Below are 27,141 nucleotides of genomic sequence, written 5' to 3' on the forward strand. Positions count from 1 at the left end.
TACTCCGTGTGCAGTGTTTTAATTTATCCATGTACATAGGCAATTATCATAATTTGAAGGTCACTTTTTAGTTATCAGACTATAAGAAAAACTGTACAGAAAGTTTATGCTATAAAATTACGTCCCTAATTACGTCGCGCTCAGTAACACAGAAATAAGCAATTGAAAAGGGTCATTGCTCAGCAATCCACATAACTACAGAGTACAGCGCAAGCTACTGGTCATGATCGGAAAGAGACTTCATACAAACATCTTCACATATTCCCCAGCATTATGCCCTACCACTAAAAGGAAGGCCTATGACAATGCCATTGTTTATTTTGTGTAACACAGTCCTTCTATTCCCCTCAAAAGATTTTTTCCTGCTATAAGATAAAAACAAGGCTGTATCCCTAAGATATATACCTAATGAAGATTATCTCAACAGAAGCTCCGATGTTTTCCATTTTTCACTGTCCTTCCTGAAGTTCACCTGGATGTTCCACAGCAATTTTCTAACCCTTTCATTGTTGATGAGCCCACTAAAAGTAGAATTCTTCAGCAACACACAATACAAAAGACACAGGCTAAAACAGGCCTCACGAATACACTTTGAAATAGGTATATTTGGATATAAATATAACTTTCTAGTCCACTATTTTTTCTAGTAACTAAACCGTAAATTTTTAAAAATGGAGGTTTTCAAACCAACGACGTGTTAAGCCCATTCTCATGACATATGCATTTAAACTTCTTATCTGCAAAACATAATGCAATAAATTATAAAAAGAAGAAAAAACATGAAACTCATCTGCCTTATAAAATGAAAACCAAGCATTACAAGACACGTAATAGCATATACTAAGCTACACATTTTTTTCTGAATAATTTTTTAACTCTTCTTGATTCTAAAAGTCACAAAAGATCAATGTAGAAAATCTGAAAAATATTCTGCTTTTAATTAATATTGAGGTTTCAATTAATATAAGGTTATTTCTAGCGGTATCTTCTCTGTTATACATAAGTATTTGGGTTTAAAATAAGCATGTGACGGCATACTTTTTCTTGAATAAAATTAGGATATTATATTTGCCTTTTTATCTTTTGTTTACTTAACATACAGCATGTTAAGTATCTATGACATTAAAAATCCTTCTAAAACATGATTTTAACAACATATTACATGGATGTGTCATGATATATTTAACCATTTTCCCTACTCTAAGACATTTATGTTGTTTCCAAACTTTTAACATGACTATCATGAAGATATTCAAAACTCATACTTCCGATTATTTTAAGATATATTTGTTAAAAGTGAATTTAATATGGCCAAAACCACCCCATCTCAAAAAAACAGACTATTCTACCAGATTTTAACCTAGTCAAAAGTCACAAAACTTACAATCACATGGTATACATATTCACAAATATTTAAAATAATAAAAACTTCAATGTCTAAAAATATTAGAAATAACAGGAAACAGAATCACTATTATGTTTCAGTATACACTTTTAGAAAAAGAAGTAAGTTAACTTAAACACCACACTATATACTTAAATCTCTTCCGAATGAGTCAGAGAACACAGAACCACATATTGGTACCAGAAGAAGATGAAAAATTATCAACTGCTTAAGAAAAAGAAAATATCTGAGAGAATGGAAGGGTAAGCCCAGTCCAGGACCTTAGGATGATGGACTTTCCTCCAATAAATTACAAGTACTATAGATCGATCGATCAATCGATCAATCTCTCTCTCTCTCTCTGTCTCACAGAGAGCAACTTAAACCCAATTATTTTTTCCCTTCATTTTAAGCCTTAATATCCATTTTTAAACTTTCTGAAGAAAAAAAGAATGTTGTTATAATAGTTCCACACATAATAGTTAGCTCTCAAAACTCAAGAAAGACTAATCTCTTAGAAGTTCAAACCCCAGGCCAGGCACGGTGGCTCACATCTGTAATCCCAGCACTTTGGGAGGCCGATGTAGGCAGATCGCTTGAGCCCAGGAGTTCTAGACCAGCCTGGGCAACATGGCAAAACCCCATCTCTACTAAAAATACAAAAAATTAGCCAGACATGGTGGCACATACCTGCAGTCCCAGCTACTTGGGAGGCTGAGATGGGAGGATTGCCTGAGCCTAGGAAGTTAAGGATTCAGTGAACTGTGATAATGCCACTACACTCCAGCCTGGACAACAGGCGTAAGAATCAAAAAAAACTTCAAAACCCAAACCTTGAAATGAAATGCTCAAATTTAAGATTTCAAAAATAAAGACAACTTTTCACCCTTTTAATACTTACTCAGTATGGGAAAATTTTATTTCTTCCCTTTGTCTTGCAGAATAATTGAGGTTCCCACCTAAAATACAAATAAACACAATCTTTTCCATGTACGTATTATAAGTAAATTTCAACCATACACACATACATGCAACCATTTGCATAGATACACTGTATTTTAAGTAACAGAAAAAGTTATCGACAATGAAAAAGAAATGGTTTATCCACTAGAACTTTCCCAAAGGGAAAAAATGAAATTCTTGTGTGATTTAAATAATCACCCCTTAATTTAAGCATTTTTTTTGAGTTTGGACTTGTGTATTGCTTCAGGACACTGTATTAATATTCAATAATAGTGAAAATTAAGAGAAATTAAAGGAAATGAACAGGTGTGGTGGCTCACGCCTGTAAATCCCAGGCTGAGGCAGGAGGACTGCTTGAGCTCAGGAGTTTGAAACCAGCCTGGGGAACATAGAGGGACTCCATATCTACAAAAAATTTTAAAAGTAACTAGGTGTGGTGGCACACACCTATAGTCCCGGCTATTTGGGAGGCAAAAGTGGGAGGATCACTTGAGCCTGGGAGGTTGAGGCTGCAGTGAGCTGTGATCGTACCACTGCACTCCAGCCTGGGTGACAGAGTGAGGCTCTGTCAAAAAAAAAAGAAAGAAATGAAAAAAAAAACTATTTTTTTAAAAAAAGGAAATGACCTAAAATTATTTACACAGAATGTGTATTATATTCTACTAAACACATAACACTCTTTAGGAGCAAGCAGTTAGAAAAATTACTAAGGACAGCATCAAAATCTTATAAAGAACAACAACAACAAAATGCACTAATACATACAGTATGAATTAGCAAAAGAAAAAAAAATCTGCAACTTCTAATTCTAAACCAAACATCTTGAACCTTAAAATGTAAATTATAGCTATAAATGTGCTTATTCTGATTTTTTTTAATGTAAGACAATAACACAGAGGGGCTTTAGGTTACTTTTTAAATGCTATATTTCTTTATATTAATATAAAAATAACATCTAAGATTTTATATTATAAGAAACTGATCTGGCTAGAAGATTAACAAAATGACAGCAATTTTAATAAATATGAAGGCCCAGAAAACATAATTATATATTATATAATCAAATGTGTTTCCATCATTATAAACAGAAAGTCACTACCGCATGAACTAAAGCACTGGCCCCCAAAGAGGCAGACAACCCAGAGACCCCACAAGATGACCCACTGCAGTTTAAGAAGCAAATATCAGATCTTCTACTTACCCTGGGCACGATTCACCAAATAGAGTAAGACCACAGATAAAAGTGACACTAGGAGTGAAAAAACATATGGCCCTTAAAATAAGTATTTCTTCTCAATGATTCCTATGTAATCATAATCACAAAGTAAAGCTTAGACACAACCAAACCTTTATCAATTGGTATTTAAAATAAAAATATTATTCCCATTATTTTATTTTCCAAAAACACAAAAAATAAGTTACACACCATTTTCTCCAAGGGCTACTCAGCCCAGGAGTGGCAGGGCCAGAAACAAGGAAGTTGAGGCCCCTACAAAAAAGGGAGCCGATCTAGCCACAGCCCAGCCCTGCCCCTCCTTCCTCTCCCTTTCTCAGTGCTGGTTCTTTCATGGACGTACCAAAAACTCCTGCCAGCCCCTGATTGTTTATCATTTTAGAGGACGCCAAACAGTAGTCTTCTGGGGGCTTTCAGTCCAAAAATGCCAGGTCCATTTTACAAATTTTAAGTAACCAAACATTAAAATGTGATCATTAGACTCCCAGAAGCCCATAGCCAATCAAGACCTCAAAATTCATGTTTTCCCTTGGCTTTTTCCCTTAATAAGTGAAGAACACTGTTTAATTTACTTTACAATAATAGGGCAGGCCTAGTGTTTTATTATTTTGACTCATGTCTGTAATCCCAAAGGCAGGAGGAGCACTTGAGGCCAGGAGTTCAAGTCCAGTCTGGGCAACACAGTGAGACAGCATCTTCACAGAAAATTTAAAAATAAGCCAAGCATGGTGGTGCACACCTGTAGTCTTAGCTAGTATGGAGGCTGAGATGGGAGGATCACTTGAACCCCGCAGTTCAAAGTTACAGTGAGCTGTGATTGCTCTACTGCATTCCAGCCTGGACCACAAAGACAAATCCTGTCTCTAAAAAAGTAATGATAATAAAATAAAATAACGGAAAAACATAATCAAATGGTACAGTGCTTGCTTTGAGACCCGAATACATGTTGAACTGTGGACTGACATTTAACCACATGCTGCAGCATCAAAAATAGACAAAAAACATTTTATGACCTAATGTTTGAAATTCTTATATGACCCACTTTTTTAAACATTTATTTTTAAAACTTGATGTCCTTGTTTCTAAAACAAGCACATTTATTTATGAGATAACAAAATGCACTCAAGGCAACTCATAAGCAATTATCTGCAAATACCACACTTCAGGTATGGATAGTCTTTACTCCCTGTAAATAAAAACAAAGTTTGATAAAATCATCACTGTGGTTTGTCATTTTAAGCACAATATTGAAGTATAAAAGACATCTTGATGTGTTAAGGAGAATTTTCTTTTCAGATAAACACAATTTATATGTATTCTAAAGATCATGGACAAACGCTAATTTATTTTTATATTTCTTTCAAGTTTCCTAATGCTTCATATTTCAAACCAATGAAATTATAGGTAAAAACTAAATTACGGAGTAAAAATAAAAGTCACTTAAAACTGCCTAATGAATAACCATGAGCACTCACACCTAAATCACACCAATGTTTCCACATAGTTACACTAGGGATATACTCAGGACTCTTCAAATTGTTCCACTTTAAGTGGGAAAATGTTTTGTTTTTTTTTTAAACTGTAAATAGTTAAAAGAGAATATGAAACCAACTCCATCACTGCCTTTCAGGATAGGAATCTCCTGAAAAATGCCTGTGAATCTTCAGAGGGCTAGAAAGTCACCAGCTATGAAATTCTAATACACAGGTGAGAATTAGGCAAATCTGGGAGATATGCCTAAGTAAAAATAAGAACATTCTGTTATGTAGTAAAAGAAACAAAACGTTGTCACATGGAATACTCACAAGAAACACAGGCAATGAAGAACACTTCTAAAAACAAATACCCTCGAGAATCCAGTATCATACCAGCAATGATGGAAATGATGGCCAACCCAAGATTCTGAATGGACTGCATGCTACAATGGAAGAAATATAAAGACACATTGCATTTTCAAAAGGCTTCACACATAGGCTAACACTTCACTATAAATATTAGTATCTGTGAACCATATACTATTTGTGTTCAGAGATGTTTTTCACCAGGGATGACTTGACTAGATTTTGGATTGGTTTTTTTCCACCACTAGACTGCTCAAAGGTAAGGGAGCTTGCCTCATTAAGTGCAATGTGGATTCAATACCTCTGTGCTGAATGAAAGAAGGGCCATGCGAATACCAACCACAGGTGCGGTTTCCCCCTTTTGCCTTTCTGTGCCAGGGACTGGACTCAGCTTCTCACTGAGAAGCGTCACATAAACAGGCAGGGAGATTGTAACGTCAGCAAGGATCTCTTCTGGGTTAGCTTACTCCACTCCTCTTGCTGGAGGCTCTTTTGTGGCCACAACAGTATCTTAAATAGATTTACTGACTTTTCCAGTTATCTCCAGGTTCAGAGCTATCCCAGAAGCTGGATGACAACCAGATTCAGATCTGGAGTTTTATATGATAATTAAATTGACACAGCAGAGAGAGACATACACGATCCACAGTGTAAATACTTACAAGCCATATGCAGTTCCCAGCTGATGTTCAGGAACTACAAATGCCACCATTGGCCACAATGCACAGGCAAGCAATGAATAGGAGAGTCCCAGAAGACACTATAGAAAGCAATGCAGAAAAAGGTCACGGTCTTACATTAACCAAAAGATGATTTTCTTTTAATGCAGATTAGCAAAAGTGACAGAGTAGTTAACATATAAATACTCAAGCAAATTTTGTTGTGATTAGGCTAAAATTCATATTCAAAATATACAAAAAAGTCTCTGCCCTAAGAGTATCCCTCTAGTGACAGGATACACGCTGTCTTAACCACTTTCATTTGTCATCATATTATATGCATATATAACTGGCTGGGGCCCAAGATGCAGTCAAGGACCAAGTAAGAAAATAAAGGTAATTTTTAAAAAGTTTTTACCAATGTTTCGGGCAAGCTAATTTTCCAGTATTTATTAGGAGTTACAGATTAGGCAGTCAAGGCAATATTATGCTAACAGTCCATCATTCTGCCTCTGAGTCACCAATACCCAGTAATCACCAACAATGCTTGGTAAACCTCACCTTATGCTGATTGTTCCTTCCATTAAAAAAGAAATATTGTGATTTAAACTTAAATAAGTATCACTTACACCTATCAGATTGGCAAAGATTAAAACAATGACAATGCCCAATACTAGAAAGAGTACTAAAAAAAGTCACATCTGTATATTACTAAAGTTATAAATGGGTAGAAAGTTACTGGAGAAAGTTTCACAATCTCTACCAAGATGTTAAATATGCAAACCCCCTGCTGTAGCATCTCTACTTCTAGGAGTCTGTACTGTATCTGTTGAACACTTCTACAGAATTCCCACCCACTGCACAAATATTTATGTGCCAGATGTTCCTTTATTAACAGGTAGGAAACACAGCACTAGAGCCTCGGGTGTTAAAAATGACGTTTTGAGGAACAAAAACAAAAACTTGAATTCATTATCATTTTTAACCTACTAAGCAAGTCAAAGAAAAAGAAGAGTTACTGGTCCAACAGATTTTTGGTTTTTTGCCATCTATGATGGAATGCTTTCTTTTTTTTTTTTTTTTTTTTTTTTTTTTTGAGACGGAGTCTCGCTCTGTAGCCCAGGCTGGAGTGCAGTGGCCGGATCTCAGCTCACTGCAAGCTCCGCCTCCCGGGTTTACGCCATTCTCCTGCCTCAGCCTTCCCGAGTAGCTGGGACTACAAGCGCCCGCCACCGCGCCCGGCTAGTTTTTTGTATTTTTTAGTAGAGACGGGGTTTCACCATGTTAGCCAGGATGGTCTCGATCTCCTGACCTCGTGATCTGCCCGTCTCGGCCTCCCAAAGTGCTGGGATTACAGGCTTGAGCCACCGCGCCCGGCCGGAATGCTTTCTTTTAAGTCACTTATTTTAGAAAAACAAATGGGACTAATAAGCATTCTGGCTTTTATAAGGCTACTTTATTTCAAATTCTCTTTCAGCACTGAAGTTAACTGGTTAAATAAACCAAATGAAATTAAAAGACACTTTATATGTTAATAATTCATAATGATATCTTAAAAAATAATTATTCTGTAGGAATTGGCATCAAGTCATCATTTCCCCACTATTATAGGCCTTGTCATCTGAATTTGCTGAGCGTGCCTACTTAGATGAACGTGACAGACTCCTTGCTGAAGCCCTGACCCCACCACGTGCTAACACAGACGTTACCATAGCAATCCAAGGATTCCACATCGTAAAGGCCAGCATCATGTGGGACACAAGAGTGGCTGCTACTGCGCAAAGAACCCAGATGATGTTCTTCCCTGTTTTATCCACCAGGAGCCCAAATACTGGGGACATGGGAGCTGATATGACATATACAACACTGCCCAGAGAACACATAAGACATTTCATGAAATGCAACACAGCCAAACATCAGTTTCAAGAAAGTCCTGAAAATATCAGGCAAAGCAAATCCTAACTTATTTAACATTCTTATAAAATGCTCATCAAAAATTATAAAAAGCAGTCCAAGACTTCTTTGGTTTTCCACTAATTTAAACATGGCCACTCAGGATTCAAGTCCCAATGTAGTCCTAGTTTTACACTTAAACAATGTTAGGTCACATACATCTTTTTTGCTTCTTATAACATTTAGTTATAAAGACCCACACTTCACATGCAATAGACACTTTAAAAATTAATTTTAAAATACCTGTTAATTGCACTTGCTGCCTGGGAAGAAAATCCAAATTTCTCTGTAAAGAAAACTCTAAAATTAAAAAGACAGAGAAATTAGCACATTAGAGAGAAATACTCTGTTTTCAAAAAATAAAGAGTTGAATAAAAGTAACTCAATTTTAATTAGCTTTTTTCTTGATATTATTTTCCCACCTTATTTATATTCACCTTCAGGCAATCTGCTAAACTTCAGTATTTACATTAATGTTTACTGACGAAATAAAATACGATGCTTGTTTTTTTCCTTCTCTGGTATGCAGCAAGCAATACACACACATTTTCAGAAAATCAAATATACTACTGCTTAAAAGCAGTACTGAATGGATTCTTTGCTAAATAATAAATAGGGTTCTTGTCTCAAATTATTTAAAAGGACAGCCTGACCTTAAAGGGTACAAACCATACACCTGCACAAACACACTCACATTGCTCTGCTTAAGCAGATGCCAATGCAAAAGGAGAGAGTAGAAGATAAAGCAAAGAAGAATTTGCTTTGGACCCAGAATTTAAGTCTGGCAGAATTACAGTCCTAATAAATGGAGATGTTCCCAGTCACAGTGCACCAATAAACAGTCTCCATTCTCAGTAAGAGCCTTTTAACCAAGGAATAAAGAGGGAATAAAAAAGAATACTAGTCTAAAATCAACTATTAAAACAAATCAATATTATGAATCAAAAATTATTAGGTATTGAAATGGTTTGGCTGTGTCCCCATCCAAAGCTCATCTTGAATTGTAATCCCCATAATCCCCAGGTGTCATGGAAGGGACCCTGTGGGAGGTAACTGAATCACGGTGGTGGTTCCCCCAAGCTGTTCTCGTGATAGTGAGTTCTCACGAGACTTCATGAATTTATAAGCATCTGGCATTTCTCCTGCTGGCACTCATTTCTCTCTCCTGCCACCACGTCAAGAAGGACGTGTTTGCTTCCCTTTCCGCCATGGTTATAAGTTTCCTGAGGCCTTCCCAGCTCTATGGAACTGTGAGTCAATTAAACCTCTTTCCTTTATAAATTACCCAATCTCAGGCAGTTTTTTATTAGCAGCAGAACAGTGAAGTAATACAGGTATTTCTTCAAAAGAATAATAAAAGTATAAAACCAATACTAAACCTTAAGCTAAACGAAAACGTATGTATATCCCAGGATCTAAAGTAATTCCTGTGAAAATATAAACTATAACCAGAGAAGCAAGATTTACTGCTTTAACAACTACATTTATGTGATTGAACTCTCATGATAATTTAGACAAGAAATAATGGAAACATAGAGAATACTCACTTCCCAAGTCCAATAAAAGGGAACACAGCAACATAATAGCAGACACAGATGATAAATATGAGCCACAGGGGTAAGGAGAAGTCCTTTACATCAGTTAATTTAATAACTTCACCTTAGAGAAGAAAAGGAAGACACTATCAGCATAATTTTGCATACCTAAGGAGCTTTCATCTATAGTTAAGATTATTTTTTAAAATCCTGTGGTTAATCTTTGCAATTCAGTTAAAAAAAAAAAAAAAAAACACACACACACACACACTTTTCATTTCTGGGAAAACTTACAAAGACATAAGAAAAAGCAAAACCTAAGACTGGCATCTACCTTCCCTGCTCCCTTCCAAGAACAATAACCATTTTGCAAACACACAAAGTACAATCGAGAACATAAATTTTGCCAAAAGATTTAAGGGGAAAAGAAAATATATCTAAAAATTTAGAAAAGTGGAAATCAATTTGGAAATAAAAAATAAAAATTATGTCTTAAACTCCACCTGGTTTTACAACACTTCATTAGGAATTTATCTCATTGCAAAATCTCACAAAGGCCATAATTCCCCGAAGTCCCATTCTTTCATTTAGACTTACCTGTTTTTCCTTGTTCTTTGTGAAGGATTCTCTCTGCTCTCTGATCCAAGTAGGCAAGAGCCAAGGCACAGATTAGTGAAAGAATACATGTTATACCCCCTAAATTAAAAAAAAAAAGAAAAAAAGAAAAACAGACTTTGAAAAGCGAACCAAACAGAAGGTTCCTAAAGAGAAGTATGTTACATAAATAGCAGAAAACAGCAACTGAAAGGGATGTCACATAAAGACATGAGAAAAATCCGCAATTACTAAATCAGGACAAAAGAGGAAGAATACATTTAAATACTCAGCAAACAGTAGTAGCTTTTACTGTATTATTTCACAGTCCAAAGTTAAAGATAAGAAGGAAAAGACTAGAAAAAACTAGTCTAGTCCTGTAATGCAGAATACAGACTGAAGAAAACTGATGAGCGGCTACTGAATTAGTCCTCATTTCTTCATTCAGTCTAAGCACCAATTGTCAATGGACACCAGGGAAAAAATGATGAAGCCAAGTTAGGCTCTTTAACTCTCTCTTCCTTCCGATGTTTTCCCAGAGTCCACGGCCTTCGCTACCGCCCTCTGGTAGCCCAAGTGCCCCATCCTCCCAAAGCTCAGTACTCTCAAGATCTTTCCTGTGAGATCAGCATTTCTCTCTAATACCGATCTCACATCACTATAGAAAATCACGATAAAGAGTGAATAACGATACACTTCACAGGAAGAATTTCCAAAAGAAGCTTAATAAAATAAATGAATCTTTAATTGGCTGTCCTACTACAGCCTGGTTGAAAATTCGCTGAAATCAGCGTCAGTAGACATGAGCTCTAACGAGCTGAATCACGTTGGACATGGAACATAAGCTCTCTTGGATTCAATTTCCCCAGTTTTAAATAAGAGGATTTGACTTGATGATGGCACAGGTCTTTTCTGGCTCTAAACGTCTTACTCTAAAATTCCCCATTGTGGAGGAAATTAGATGGAATACTAAGAAACATTTAAGAGTAAAAAGGAGGTTTTAAGTAAGGCAAAGGATTTGAGAGGAAGACTTTGAAAGAATCTTTAAATATGCTTGCCTGTTTAGGATTACCACTCCACTGCCTTCTTTTTACCAGGCTGTATGGATCAAGGAATTATAAGGAATAAAACACAGAAAGACAAATACTATTCATATGTGGAATGAATATATATATATAAAATATTATCTTATTCAAAAGAGAATAGGAGAGAGGAGGACAGGGAGAGATTAATCAAGGGGTACAAAGTTACAATTAGGAGGAGTAAATTCTGGTCTTCTATTGCACAGTAGGGTGACTATGGTTAACAGTAAGGGATTATACATTACAAAGTAGCTAGAAGAGAGGGTTTTGAGTGTAGTCACTACAAAAAAGTGATAGATGCATGAGGTGATGGATATGCTATATATTCCGATTTGATTGTTATACAATGTATCTGTGTATGGAAACATCAAATTATATCCATAAATATGTATAATTATGTGTCCATTTAAAAATCGGGGAAAAAGGGAATAAAAGATGTGCACATCTTGGGCACAGAACTTTAACCCTATCATCACACAGGTCTCTCTAGAGCCCTGCAAACAGCCAAATGCACACCATGGGGTTCAATGAGACAAACTGCCTGCCCAGAGAAAAAGCAAAAGTGGTAAACCTAGAAAGCCTCGTGTCCTTCCCAGTGACCCACACAGCAACTAGCACCACAGAGCCTTGGCCAAGAGAACTTAGGGACAGTAGTGACCTATACAATCTTGTTGAAACAATTGTAATTTTACAGAAAAGAAAACTGAGGCACAGAAGGTTAACTTCCTTGTCCAAGATGACAGAACTAGTTAGAGCTCACATTAGAGCCCAGGGCTCCTGACTCCCAACTTAGTAGTTTTTCAACCATATCGTATCACATCAGACTTCCAAAAAATCTAAGCTCTCCAGGCACACTGACTGAAAAGGTCAGTATTTGATTAAAGAAAACAATTCTCCCTTATGCTATGGACATTTTTTCGGTTTGGTTGGTTTTTTGTTTGTTTTTGTTTTTGTTTTTTTTGAGACAGAGTTTCGCTCTTGTTGCCCAGGCTGGAGTGCAATGGCGTGATCTCAGCTCACCTCAACCTCTGCCTCCCAGGTTGAGGCGATTCTCCTGACTCAGCCTCCCGAGTAGCTAGGATTACAGGCATGTACCACCATGCCCGGCTAATTTTTGTATTTTTAGTAGAAACAGGATTTCTCCGTGTTCATCAAGCTGGTCTCTAACTCCCAACCTCAGGTGATCTGCCCACCTTAGCCTCCCAAAGTGCTGGGATTATAGGTGTGAGCCACCACTGCTATAAACTTTTAATTAACATCTTACCTGAATAAATTCTCAGGTTGTTCTCAAAGAGTTTTTACATACATAATCTCTTCGTATGTATGAGATGCAAATGACAATATTAAAGTAGGCAACAGGCCGGGAGCGGTGGCTCACGCCTGTAATCTCAGCACTTTGAGAGGCCGAGGTGAGCGGATCCCCTGAGGTCAGGAGTTCGAGACCAGCCTGGCCAACATGGTGAAACTCTGTCTCCACTAAAAATACAAAAATTAGCCAGGCATGATGGCGGGAGCCTGTAATCCCAGCTACTCTGGAGGTTGAGGCGGGAGAATTGCTTGACCCTGGGAGGTGGAGGTTGCAGTGAGCTGAGATCGCGCCACTGTACTCCACCCTGAGCAACAGAGCAAGACTGTTTCAAAAATAAAAATAAAAATAAAATAAAGTAGATAACAAGGAATAAGGCCATCCATTTTAAGAAATTTTAAATCCATTTTTAGAAAGTGGAAATTAATATACAAATGGGGTAAATGATAGCCTACTTCTAGTTGTGTCAAAGAGTTCATTAGAACCATGGAGATAACACTATAACCAAGGTAGACACAAATTCCAGTGTTCCTTCCTCCCTGCTACGATACTTCCTATGACAAGCTTTCAGGAGAAGGGAGATGTGGGACATGGGATTCACTCACCAATCATAAGTGTGATCCCAAGGGTTGTGTGACCAGCAGAACCTAACAAAGCTTCGATCTTAGAATACAGCCATCCCATGAGGTTCATGTTTACGGTACTTCCCTAAATGAAAAGGGAAAAAAATCAAGAGTGTTTTCAATCATATATACCTCTGCTTTATTTTAAAAAAAGGGATTTGAGGTGGCTCAGAAATAGGTATAATAGGATCCAAATTAAACAGGAGGTAATTTCCTTAAAAAATACTACAAGAAAAAATTGACAAACCAAGATAAAGCCACAGATAATTACCACAGGAAAAAAAAAAGCCAATTTATTAGAAAGTGCTAGTATAAAAAAATAACATAGTACATGTAGAACTTCCTACCAGCCAAAGCAAAAGTGAAACATGAGTTATAAAATCCAGCATATCTAAGACAAAAATATGTCAGTAACAGAAAAAGCCCAACTTTTCCTGGCACTGAAATCTGGGGAAAAACATCTTCCTCTGAATGTCCATAAAGAGGACAGTAAAAGTTATAATAGATGATTCTTCATTCATTTATTCATTCACTGAGCAATTACTGAGCCCCTATTACATGCCAGTCACTGTTTCAGGTATTGGGAATATAATAAAGAATAAAGTGGCCAGCCACAGTGGCTCATGCCTGTAATCCCAGCATTTTGGGAGGCCAAGGCGGGTGGATCACAAGGTCAGGAGTTGAGACTAGCCTGGCCAACATGGTGAAACCCTGGCTCTACTAAAAATACAAAAATTAGCCGGGCATGGTGGCACACGCCTATAATCCCAACTACTCGGGAGGCTGAGGCAGGAGATTTGCTTGAACCCGGGTGGCAGAGGTTGCAGTGAGCCAGTATCACGCCATTGCACTCTAGCCCGGGCAACAGAGCAAGACTCCGTCTGAAAAAAAAAAAAAAAGATGAAGAAGAAGAAAGCATAAAAATATCCAACTTATTTTGGTTTAAAAAAAAAAAAAGTAAAATATCTAGTATATTAAAATATTGACAAGTACTTTTAAAAAATAAGAAAAAAAAAAGCTGGAAAGGAGAATATAAAATTGGGAGTGGAGGCCTCCCAACTGAAAGTGACTTTGGAGTGTAAACTTGCAGGAAACGAACTGTGGGGATATCTGAGGGAGGAGCACTCCAGGAAGAAGGAAGAGCCACTGCACAGGCCCCAAGAGGAGCTTGCCTGGGAGTTCAAGGAGTGGCAAGGAGAGCAGAGGCTGGAACAGTGCAAATGGAGAAGGGAGAGGATGAGATGAGTTCCCAGTGAGGAAATAGTGGGAAGGGGAGTTACAGGAGGACTTTCAGTTTTTATTCTGTGTGAGATGGGAAGCCACTCGGGTTTGAGTAGAGAAGTGGCATGATACTTTGACAGACTCATACTGGCAGACTCACCCTACATTCAGAACAGACCACAAGGCAAAAGCAAAGGCACCAGTTAGGGAGCTATAGCAATAATCCGGAACAGAGATGACTGGGCCTAGCACTAGGTGGTCAGCAGTGGGCACAGTGGGAAGTGGTCAGAGCATAGATATATTTGCATATAAATTACCCTGAGTTTCTAGAAGGGAATCTCAGGGGCTTCTTAGAGGCACTTTAGGGATTATGAGAGTGGCAGGGAGATCTTGAGGTGAAATGAGCCAGATCTCAGGTAGCCACCTCAGCTTCAGCCAATGCTGCTCAACTTTTATCTGATTTATGTATTTAAGATCCATGTAAGATGATTTTATGATCAAAACGGCCAAGAGTTATTCCATTATAGGGCTGCTGGGGGTGACATAGGTTCCGTCTTTTTTGTGCTTCTCTTGTTCCCTATGCAGCCTCCAGAATGACCACAGAGGTCCTGACTTTACCTCTCCATGATTTTTCTATTGCCTGAGCTTTTGAGTTTGATTGCATTTAGACACCTGAACTATTAGTATATACCATATACCTTCAATGGACTTCTCATTTTTCCTAGTATTCATGTCTTAGCTCGGGATTGGAGATCCAGCACCCTTCCAATTTTCCTTCACTATTGTTACTTGAAAACTCATTATTTCAAGAAACATTTATTGGGCACTTGATAACCCAGGTCATGTCATTTTATTTAATAGATATTTTAAATAGTTAATAGAGATTTTAAATAGTAATTTAATAGATATTTTGGAATGAAAGGTTTATTAACGCAACATCCTGTCTTTGAGGAATTTATATATACATACATATATATATATGTTTTTTTGTTTGTTTTTTTTTTCGGTGAGACGGAGTCTCGCTCTGTCGCCCAGGCTGGCGTGCAGCAGCGTGATCTCGGCTCACTGCAAGCTCTGCCTCCCGGGTTCATGCCATTCTCCTGCCTCAGCCTCCCGGTAGCTGGGACTACAGGCGCCAGGCACCCGCCACCATGCCGGCTAATTTTTTTTGTATTTTTAGTAGAGACGGGGTTTCAGTGTTAGCCAGGATGATCTCGATCTCCTGACCTCGTGATCCACCCGCCTCAGCCTCCCAAAGTTTTGGGATTACAGGCGTGAGCCACCACGCCCAGCCATGAATTTACATTTTTGATGATATTAAAGAAAGCTTCCAGTAGGTCTCTGTTTACCTTGTTGTTCATTTGAGTAACACCATTAGCTAGTATTTTATAAGAAACAGCCAAGTGAAATTTGCTACTGTATTTGCTATGAGAATATTGTTGAAGGCATGTACATTTCACAGTCTTCAATAGTGTCTGGCCTATCAATAGTATTTCAAGCAGTTGACATCCTCTCCACCTTGATTTCTTTTCTTGGGTTTTGGGACACCACAGCCTGTAGTTTCCCCCTTGCCTTTCCGCCCATCCCAGTGGAGCGCTTTTGTTGGCTCCATCTTGATCTTCTCAATCTGCAAATGTGGGAAGTGCCCCAGGGCTTGGTAACTGACATCATCTCTTTTCTTTCAACATCCGCACTTTTGGTGATTTTACCTACCAAGTTTTGCAATTTTAAGTAGCATTTTCCTTGCTCCTGAACTTATACCACTTGTCCAGATTTTTCCCCTGAGTTCTACACCCATATATGCAACTGCCTACTCAACATTTCCACTTGGACGAATGGCAGGCACGTCTAACCTAACATGACCAAAACCCAGTTGCCTTTAACTGAAGATGTGAAAACTACAGCAGGAGCTGGTTTGGGGGATGGTGCGCAGAGTATCAAGCACTAGGTTACAGTGCTTACAGTTGCTTAGGCAAAACTGTGCAGTCATCCTGACTGCCTCCGCCGTTTTCCCCCACACTCTACATATTTTCCATTAGCAATCCTATCAGCTCTCTCATCAAAAGAATATACATACGTAGAGAAAGAGAGAAACTTAAAGCTCCTCAGAATGCAGCTTAGTGAATTATAGGTAACTTAAAATGACACAGAAAAGAACCTGATGTTCTAGTAACCAGAATGAAGTCAGTTGAGTCTTGCTCAACTGATTTCACTTCCTTCTTTAAAAAGTTATTGGACAACTAGATTCACAAACTGCCACAAACATATCTTGACTTGCACAAGACTCATAGTGAAGCTTTGGGAATATCCTTATAGGTAAAATTTAGAAAACTTGGAAAACCACAAGATTTACCAAAGAACTACAAATTCAAATATTTCGCTGTTTCCTATCAAAGTGATAAAGTAATTTTTTAAAAGTAATTAATAGCCTGTACTATCAATGCTACAATAAAAGGGATCCTCTCATATCTCACAGATGGGGATGTAAACGTCTCTGAAATGATAATGTGGAAGTATCTCTCAATAGTCCTCAGATGACCTAACAAATACTCTGACTTAATAATTCCATTCCTAGCCACTTAGCCTAAGGAGACTAAAAGAGATGCATAGAACTTTCACAGCGAGAGTGTTAGACTATAGCACTATTTATAATAGTGAAAAATCAGAAAGAACCTACATGTATAAAAATATAGAAATACTCACATATTATATTAAAATATTTTTATATTGAATTTCTTATTCCCTGAGACTATGTTGTATTTTCACGACACTTACTAAAAGTCGAAGAGTCTGCTCGCCTTGGCAGCACATATACTAAAAGTCAAAGCTTGAAAACTTGATGTTTAGTGGCAAAAAAAACCTTTTTTTTTAACACTCTATTCATGGGAATGAGGGAAAAAAACCTAATGGGATTTGGGACTGCCAACACACCTTATAGTCTGCATTAATAAAAACATAATGTTGTCTTTACAAAAATTACAAAAATTAGCTGGGCGGGGTGGTGCACATCTGTAGTCCCCACTACTCTGTAGGCTGAGGTGGGAAAATCACTTAAGCCTGGGAGGTCGAGGCTGCAATGAGCCGAGATAGCACCACTGCACTCTAGCTTGGGCAACAAAGTGAGACCCTGTCTCAATCAAACAAACAAACAAAACCCATAATGTTTTTCCCCCTACATAGCCTCTAAGACCAAACCTGAAACACCATGATTATCTCTAGGTTCCAAATACAAACAGGAGTACTGGCTAACTGAGATAAGTTCAGAGAGGCATGAGCACCACAGTAAGGGAGCTGAGATCCATGTCATATGGCTTAGACAACCACAAGAAATGAGCACATATAACCAAGAACTTAAGAGCTGTCTACAAAGGAGCAAAGCGTTCATGCACAGCAGAGGAGGTAAACTTTACCTACAGACAGCAAAAGTCAGAGCCATCAGTAAAAGCTACTCGTAAAGGGAGGTTTCATCGCTATGTGAGGTTATGCTTCATAAAGTTCATTGAAGTAGGTGGGCTGCTTCATCACAGAGCAAGCTTGCAATCCCTCGAAATATTGCAAACAGAACCTGGACAGCCATATGTGGAGAGGTTCTAGCAGGGATGCCAAAAATGAGTAAGAAATTAGACAACAAAACTTACAGGATCCCTCCCTATGCTCAGATTCTTTGAACTAATGAATGTACATAGCCATTTTAGACTGTTTGCTAGATGAAATAAGGTTAGGAATGCTTTACTCAAGGTAAATGCCATGCTGTGTTCTAGAGAAATCCATAAAAGTTAATATCTAATTTACCATATACAAATCCATTTCATCCTGTGATTTTTAAGAGATAACTATAAGATTTAATCTTTTGCTTCCCATTTGGCTTCATCAGGCTTTTCATTATACTTACAATTCTAGCCATGCTAAGTTGAAGTCCAAACACCAGGTTTAATTCTTTGCCTTTAAACCAGCTCACAGCATATGTATTCTGGGCAACTGCTAAGGACTCTCCACCAATCCTAAAAATAGAAAAAAAAAAAAACAGAAGTCACAACTTTAAAGAAATACTACAGTTAGCATGGCACTTCTCCTATCAAGAGATAGGGTCTCTGTCCCCTCCCCTTGAATCCAAGTGGGCTTGTGACTATTTCAACCAATAGAATATGGTGGAAATGAGGCAGTGTGATCCCAAGGCTCAGTTATAAAAGGTGACATCATCTTTTCACTCCGACCCTCGCACTTGGAGCCCTGAGCCACTACCCCCATGCTGTGAGACAGCAACCCACAAAGAGAGGCCACATGTAAGTGCCCCAGTCAGCAGTCCCAGTGTTTGAGGCATCCCAGTCCAGGTGCCAAACATGTGAGTCAATAAGCTTTCAGATGATCTCAGCTCCCACCCTCCCATGAATCTTTCCAGCTGAGGCCCCAGACACTGGAGGCAAAGACAAGCTGTCCTTGCTACACTTCGTCTGAATTCCTGCCCACAAAGTCCGTGAGCATAATGAAATGGTAGTTTTATACTGCTAAGTGTTGGAGTCACATGATATACTGCAATAATAACCATGACAGGCAATAAAAGGAGTCATCTTGGTTACGACATTACCATCGATATTATATAAAATGCAGATGTGGGAAAAGTGGTCCGTGCTTTGTGAAAATATAAAAACTCACACTTTTCAGAACAATATGCAAAGCTCTCCATCAATCAATCCCCTCATTCACTTTCCATATTCAACACTCTCCTACTTCCTGGGTTTTAATTTTCCTTCAGTAAGTTTCAATATTTACGATTCTCCTCCAAGCACCTTCAGTTAGGAGCTTCCTTCCTCCATATCCTTACACCGAGGCCACCTCAGTATTAAGGACTAAGAAAGAGTCTTAAGACAACTAAGAAATAGTCTTATTTCTTGTGACTCTGTCCTAGCCCAAAAATATTTTCCCTCTCTTCTGCTAACCCAAATCCTGCACTTCTATCAAGGCCTACTTCATCTGTAAGGCCATTTCTGACCACATTTCTGTTTCTGAATCCCTGTCATACCTTTACATACATTCTGCTTCCTTCTCTCTCACTTATGGTACTTCTTGTGGTATGTCATCTATGTCTACGTGCTCCTGATACCTGTGCAAAGCTTGAATAAGTTATGCTTTTAAGACTGAGTCAGTTCTGTCATCTGGGTCCCTCAGGGCAGCAAGCCCAAGGCTGGTCTCAGAATAGGCTTACTGAACAGACAATGCAATTCAGGTAGAACAACTGGTCTATAAGAATTCACACAAAATAGTCAGCTTACACATATTGTGATCATTCAAGCAAAGCTCTTGGACAGGGTTGAAAGGACCCTCACATCACTCGCTAAGAAAGAGTGAAATGTCCATTAGTCACCAACCTAGAAATCGATGGTCTATACTTTTCTAAATGTGTTTCAAATCATAGTCTTTAATACAACAGAACAGGCAAAATGTCTGGGAAAAATATCATTTCTAGAGAACTATTTAATACTCAAACCCCACACAGAGTTGATTAGGACCACTCAAAATTGTTGCATATTTTAAAGGAAAACTAAGACAACTAAGAAATATTCTTATGCATATGAAGCTAGGTTTCAAGGATTTGAAGTAATTCCCCAGAAGAGACAATGTTTTTTAAAGATCTTTCATAGATGAACACTAAAACAATAATACATTAGGATAAACTAAATTATGCATAACTTACCCAAATACAAATCTTCCAAATTCCATCAGCCAAAACACATTAAATATTCCACCCAGAGCAAAAACAACCTATAATGTAGAAGTTCATGTCAAATCAATGAAAAAGTAAATTCAAGGTATTAAAAAGAAGCAAAAGGAATGTGATAAATCTCAACTTCTACAATGGTTTTAATATTCCTCCTTAATAAATCTGTGAAGTTCAAATATTAATGTTCATTTATTTCAAGGCTTAAAATAGACTATGGATTATATCACATGGGCATTTATGGGTTCTGCTTAATTAAGCTAGATATTAATTAAACACATCTTTGCCAACTGAATTAATTAGATAAGAATTTATAAGTCACTGTCAATCATCAATGAATGTTTTGACCTTCCTTACCTGTCCAATGCAAACAAAGCAGCTAAAAATGATTGTGCCCCATCTGTTTGGGAAAGAAAGAATGAGAATGAGAAAGAGAAAGAGAAAAAAAATCTTAATTTCTGTTTACATTAGTATTCGTAATCACAAAGTCCTTTAGTAGTAATTCATTTTGGTTCTCTTTGCCCCCTCTGCATTTCCTCCAAAGAAAGAAAAATAAAGGGCTCATCTCCCTCTGAAGCCAGCAACTCTCAGGCTAAATGCGAATCTACAGAAGTCTGGACTTCTAAGGGGATTTCAGAGGCTTCAGCAATGGCATATATTAGTTTAAATCATTATCATCGCTTAAATAAAGCTAATCAACTAATCTTCAAGAAGTTCCCAGGGTCAAAACTATTTAAAAATGTAAATTCTTTAGAAAATTTCCATTAAGAGTTTAGGATTGATTCCAAGGAATTTTACAGTAAGTAATTTTAAGTGGTTATAATTCTTGATAACTAAAACATCGCGATATTTAAAAGGACAAATATCAGCCATGTTATACAAATCTAACATCCCACAATCTGGACATCTGATTAATGTTGCCCTAGAATAATAAAAGGCCAGTATTAGAAGAGTCCTTAAAGGCCATCAGGGTAAACCACACCTCTTAAACTTAACTCTCTCTCAAGATGCTTGTGAAATGGCCATGCCGTGTTCTACTGAATGTTCTCTAGCACTGGAAAACTCACTATGGTCCCAAGACACTTTTTGTCATCTCCTGCCAATCTGACCAAGCAAACTCCTCATATTAAAAGGAATCTGTTCCCCAGAAGCTTCAAGCTAATTCTCTCTCGAGACCAAACAAAATAAATTTAATTCTTCCTTCATATTCTAACTCTTCAAAAATTTGAAAGGTTAGTCCCCAGGTGTAAACTCTTAAAGTTTCTTTAATTTTTATCCACTAGACATGGTTTGAAGACCTTTCATCATCTTGGTCTCTGCCTTCTGAAAATATTCCCAGTCTATATTCCTCTTCAGTTTCACTAACAACATACACACAGTAATAAGGACGAACAGTGGCAAAGCTTACAGTGTTATTCCTTCCTCAGCATCTAACAGAAGTGGTCACAGAATGTTTTATACCCCAAGGAAAGCAGAAATAGAAAATCTCACTGGGGCTGGAAGAAGCACACACTACCTATGTGCCAGATACTGTACATCCATCTCTCACTTAATCCTCATAACCACCTTGCAAGGCAGGAATCATCTATATTTTAGCAATGAGAGAGCCGAAGCTCAGGAAGCTGCAAACAGCTCAGAACAGCCAGGAAGATGACCAAGTGGCAATGATGGGATTCAGAACCTGGTTTATCTGATTCCCCAGGGTGAGTATAATTTTCCTATAGATAACTGATGGTTACCTTATACCATCAGCATTTTCTAGTCCTGACCTTAACTGAAATACCAAGTTTCAAAAACCAATTCCAGAGATACAAAAATTGTTTTTTAAAAACTCATGCAAATTATCATAGTTAATACAGAACTTTATTCAGTTCTTTCTAGAAATACCTTAATCTAGCTCTGTATTTTTCTAACAGTCAGGTAAGATTTACCCATAGTTTCTTTACAAGCTTACCGTATTCCAAATACTCGGTCTATCAAAAAGCCACCAAAGAAACACAAAACTACATTGGGCCAAGAATACCAGGCATACAGCAGCATGAATTTCGTGGTATTCACTTGCATATCCTATATGAAAAGAAAATAAAACCATTTTTTCCCAAACGGTTAAGTTTAGCAACTAACAAATCAAAATATGACAATCTAAAGTGGAAAGCAGTTACATTCTCCTTTCTGTAAAGGGCAAGTTTTTTTTTTAACCATTTGTAAGTCTCACTAACTTCCTTGAGAATCTCATGAAAGCTATGGCCCCTGACCCAGAAAAATAGTCACACCTGGGAACCCTGGGAACTTCTTGAGTTCACATGCCATTTCAGGGGCTTCCTGGATTCCAGGATCAGACACTCTGCTACAGGGGCCACTTCTGTCTATGTCTTCTATATACTACCTGCATTGGGACTTCACCCACATATACAAGGATAATCTCAGCCTATCCCTACCTACCCTACCCTCTCTATCCCCTCAAGCATGCTCCTCCTACTTCCTTTCTCTTTCATTCTAGAATGAAAAGGGCCAACCTATGCATTTTCCCTGTGCAAAGGTTAAAAAGAACCTACAAAGAAAAGAGACTATCTAAATACCTAAAAAACTGTAAATCAAGTATGCTTTTACAATACAAAACTAGACTAAAAATCCTGACATGGACAATCCTCCGCAATCAGTATCCACATTTAAAAAACAAAATAACAACTAAAACCTATTTAAGAAGGCAAAAAGCTATCTTACCAAATCATTTGTCATTCAGTTGACTAAGCGCTGGGAGAGTAAAATGCAAACAAAAACCTGCTCGTATGTTTGACAACACTGTGGAAATACCACATAATTATTTATCTAAGGTCTGAAACAATTTCAAGTCACATATGTGCTATAAATGAATTATTTGTGGTAACTCATTTCAACTGAGTTTCAACAGATATCTATCTGAATAAATGGGCTGAATAAAGTTCAACCCCTTGCAACCTGTGGATCTGGTGACTACAGATGTCAAAATAGATTCAGTGGACACTTCAGATTAGGCCACTTGAGGGTTGATAATGCCTCCACCGCTACACTTGCTCTAAAGAAAACAAAAGAAACAAAGGTGAAAAATCAACTTACTCGTTTAACTTGAGTCTGAAGGGCAGCAGGATTATCATAGCAAAAATAGCTGCCTAGAAAAGAGCAAATACTTTGTAAGTAATAATACTTTCCATATAAAGGTTTCAAGTTGCAGTTACTACTGAAATTACAATTTTAAATGGTGATACTATGGGTTGACACTACAGAAATATTTCTGAACCACTTCCTTATCCACCAGTATTTTCTAAGTTATATCAAATAACTTCCATATATTAGTAGTGTTCATACACAGCAAATATTGGGAACCTGAATTAATAAGTCAACAATCAACAATTAAATGTTTTTCTATTTTACTTTCATCATGCTTCACACATACTATTTTATTAACATCTTCATGAAGCATCTATATTTTATTTCCTTATTTACAAACACACGTACACTAAAAACTTTACAACCTCATCAGTTTCCTAATAATGTTAGCTTAAGGACAAAGGAATGGAGTGTAACCATTCTTACAAAACCAATATTTGAAACAAGTTCTCTAATTCTACAAACTACCCCAAATCAAATAATTTAGTGAATACAGGGCCAGGAATGAAAAAAAAAAAAAATGAAACTGAAAATTCTAAAGGATTAAATTAAAGAATGCCTTTGGGGGAATTGGAAAGAGAGAAGTAGGAAGAGATCTGATCATGTACTCAGATTTATTTTAAAGATAAAATAATTGAGATTCCGTGGTAGGCTATAAGATAATGTTGTCTCCATAGCTCCACTAACTCTACAAGTACACGAGGCTATTGGTTCTAATGACAACAAAAAATTGTCATTAGAAAGGTATGAATCTGGCTTCTGAAATCTAGACAGATAACCAGAATTTACCAAAAACTGTCTGCTTGAGTAGGGACAATTTTTTTTAAATGTTTTATTGTTGTTCTTTCTTTGTTGTTGTTGTTGTTGTTTCTAAACCCTGCTTTAGTCGCTTTTAAGGATTCAATGTCCTGCTTTAAAGCTAATGGATGGGCATCATCTTCTAAAAACAAGTGAGGGGGGTGAAAAAGAGTTGCAAGAAAACCAAAGCCCAAAGCATCCTTCATGTCTACTTATATGTTCAGCAGTAGCATAGTTATCCACCATAATGTTCTTAAACCTGCTGATTACACGGGCTCCAGCTAGCCTCCTACATTCATACCAAATTAATATTAGAATATTTGCTTAATAAATTAAAAACCGTAACATAGGAAGGAAAATTGTTTTCTAATTATCAAGAAACTGTTTTCAGAGACATCATCAGATTTCATAAGTGAAACCAACCACTGTCAAGACTACCACACGTCCAGTCCAATATTATTGCTTCACTGTGGCAGAGTGGAAGATTAAGAGAATAACATCCACTCACTGAAGCTATCAGCAAGACACACTCATACATTTTCTCAAAGAGGGTTAAAAATATATAAAAGACTGCCGACGAAATCATTTATGTTTTTTAAACGCTGGACAACATTGTAAGACTCTGTGTCTAAAAATAATAATAATAAAGCCGGGTGTGGTGGCGCCCGGTCTGCAGTCCCAGCTACTCAGGAGGCTGAGGCGGGAGGATTGCTTGAGCCCAGGAGGTGGAGACTGCAGTAAGCCACGTTCACAGCACTGCACTCCGGGCTGGGTGACAGAGCAAGCCCCTGTCTCACCTAAAACCAAACAAACAAAAGTCGTTTAGGATCAGTTAAAGCTTTCTGAATTTCCTCTGACCACGTGTGCCGAGAGGAACCTTGAAAATCTGGAGTTACCTTCATATCTATGGCCTCAGGAGCGAGTCGCTAGCTCCTGGGGCTTACTGAAGAGCAAAGGAGCGCGACAAAACTTGCCCAGCTCAGCCCCTCGACCTCCACGTTCCGGACGCGGAGTAACTAGCAACATCCACAGGTGTGGCTGGAATCGCAAAGGGCAAAATGAGGGGGCCCAGGCGCTTAAGGCAGAAGCTGCGCTGAGGCCCCGTGGCACCAGTGACCACGATGACGATCTACCTCGAAGAGAAAGTCGGGAACTCCTTAAAGATCAGCCCCAACCCACCCGGCCGGCTCACCGAAGCCAAGGAAGCACATCAGTAACAGCACCAAAAGCCGGTGCGCCAGGCGACTGGGGTCGCAGAGGGCCGGCAGGGCCCCGGGGGCGGCGGGGGCACCCCTGTCAGCCTCGTCAGGGCCGCCTGCCAAGAGCGCCCGCGCTTCCTCATCCTCCTCCTCCATTGCGCTCGCAGGAGACGGAGAGAGGAAAGCAGTGACAACCCCAAGCCCCAGTAGGAAGCAGCGCCCGCAGAGCACAACCAAGACGGCGGTCACATGACTCCGGGCGTTCACGTGACGCCCCGGCAGGTCACGCAGGGCCACGCCCATGTGGGCGGCCGCGAGCGCTGGGAGCCTGTACCCGGCGAGCGATGAAAAGGCGTGGTGCTGTTCGCTTTCCCTGGGTGATTGTGTTGGTGTGACCGAGGCCCTGGAGGTGCCCACTTCCAGCTTTCCACTAATTACCGCACTGTCTTTTCGCTTTCTGCCCCGCTGACGCGTACACCTATTTCAGACTCAGCGCAGCTCCGCGGGGAGAAAGTGCGGGCCTCCCTCTCGGCTCCACACCAGACTCCGGAGTGGTTCGACCTGCGCTGGGGTAGCCAAGACGCGCCCTGCCCTTCTCCCGGCACTGCCCTTCCCAGCGTCTTTGACCACTCTTAATACCCACAAACTTGGTTGGACAACTTCTGATGTGTCCAGCCATGTGTCACGTACTGGGAATACAAAATGGAATGAGGCAAGCTCTCTGACCTCAAAGATTTCAGAGTTCAGTTAGAGAAATCGACAGAATCTAGTACTTTTAAAACTCAACATGATGAATGAATGTGGTGAGAACAGCGGCAGAAAATGGCACTGAATTCCACAGAAATATCTGGAAAGGGCATTTGAAAAGGGGAGAAAAGGTGCACAGTTTAACCAGCTTTCGGGGCAAGGGAGTGAGGGGCGCTGAAGCTCCTTGAAGTTGAAACCCAGGCTAGAATGAGTAAGAATGAGCCAGTCAGGGTGCTTGTTTGAGTGGGTTGGTGGCAGGGGGGGGCAGTTACGAGGGATAATAAAGACAAAAGCATGAAACAGAACTGGTTGTGTGCGTGTTTGTATTGAACGAGAGAAGGAACTCAAGAGTAGAAACACTAAACCTGTTTCAAGAAGAGCCATGCAAGGATTTCTACCACAGCAGCACGACTGCAAGCTTTGTGTTTAAAAAACATTCAGTCTGCCAGCACAGCACCATCGTCGCTTTCTGGGGGCATTCGGGCTTTACTAACAGAATTTTGAGGGCGTCAAAGCTAGACGCTGAAAACTGAGGATTATTAGGAAGATGCTGCAGTCGTAACGATTAGAGATGGTGAGGGCCTGTCGGCAATAAAAAGCAGGAATGGCACAGAAGAAAAAAGCGGTAATTATTAAGCGGTAATTATTTAGGAGGTAAAATGGGAATAACTGTAAATAATAGCCTATGCGATCTGAAAGAGAGGAAGGACTTCAGAGTGCCTCCCAGATTTCTAGCTTGGAACCTCTGTAGAGATCAAAATTTAGGGAGAGAAGGAGGTAGGAGAGAGTGTCAAGGATCAGGTGCTGCCTTTGAGATGTCTATACATATCTCCACTTTCACCATCCATTCTCTCTTCAACTCCAGTGGAGGAGCTCCCAGTCTAATAAAACTGTCTTGCCGAGATGAGTAATAACTCCATCTTTCCAAATACATTAGTCACTTCTCTATCATCTTACTCAGCTTCTATCAATTGATGCAGGGGACAGCCCCTCCTTTCTAGCTTCCTTGGCACCATGCTTGCCTTGTGTTCCTCCCACTTTGCTGGCCTATCTCATTTGCTGTCTCATTTGTCAGCTCCTCCTCTTCTATTCAAAATCTAGATGTTCAATGATGCAAGACCCATTCCTGCACTTTCCTC

The 27,141-nt window shown here is 38.8% G+C and overlaps 1 protein-coding gene across 4 annotated transcripts; it reads right to left on the minus strand.

Annotated features, from left to right (window-relative positions):
* Nucleotides 1-26,299, minus strand: MFSD1 (major facilitator superfamily domain containing 1). Of its 4 annotated transcripts, none has more exons than XM_025375324.1 (16): nt 25,280-26,299; nt 23,208-23,260; nt 22,066-22,178; nt 20,469-20,511; nt 20,088-20,155; nt 18,288-18,396; nt 13,157-13,259; nt 10,167-10,265; nt 9,582-9,693; nt 8,278-8,334; nt 7,791-7,947; nt 6,085-6,182; nt 5,387-5,499; nt 3,549-3,596; nt 2,286-2,343; nt 1-737 (listed from the first exon to the last, which is right to left on the minus strand). In XM_025375324.1, the coding sequence occupies exons 3-16, from the start codon at nt 22,173-22,175 to the stop codon at nt 734-736; spliced, it is 1,179 nt and encodes a 392-aa protein (XP_025231109.1). In that variant the 5' UTR covers nt 22,176-22,178; nt 23,208-23,260; nt 25,280-26,299; the 3' UTR covers nt 1-733. The 4 variants fall into 4 exon arrangements, with proteins under 4 accessions (XP_025231109.1, XP_025231107.1, XP_025231108.1 ...); XM_025375322.1 differs by having other exon boundaries at nt 25,249-26,299; XM_025375323.1 differs by lacking the exon at nt 22,066-22,178 and having other exon boundaries at nt 23,208-23,256; nt 25,249-26,299.
* Between the last annotated feature and the right edge of the window lie 842 nt (nt 26,300-27,141).

This window comes from Theropithecus gelada, chromosome 2, assembly GCF_003255815.1.
Source record: "Theropithecus gelada isolate Dixy chromosome 2, Tgel_1.0, whole genome shotgun sequence".
Classification (NCBI taxonomy): Eukaryota; Metazoa; Chordata; class Mammalia; order Primates; family Cercopithecidae; genus Theropithecus; species Theropithecus gelada.

Excerpts from the sequence above, each read along its gene's own strand:
- MFSD1 (XM_025375322.1), bottom strand. The coding sequence starts at position 25,558 with ATGGGCGTGGCCCTGCGTGACCTGCCGGGGCGTCACGTGAACGCCCGG. Across the intron at positions 18,397-20,087 it reads TTTGGAAGATTTGTATTTGG|GATTGGTGGAGAGTCCTTAG; the intron begins GTAAGTTATGCA and ends TTCTATTTTTAG. Across the intron at positions 8,335-9,581 it reads CCTTTTATTGGACTTGGGAA|AGTTTTCTTTACAGAGAAAT; the intron begins GTGAGTATTCTC and ends TTTTAATTTTAG.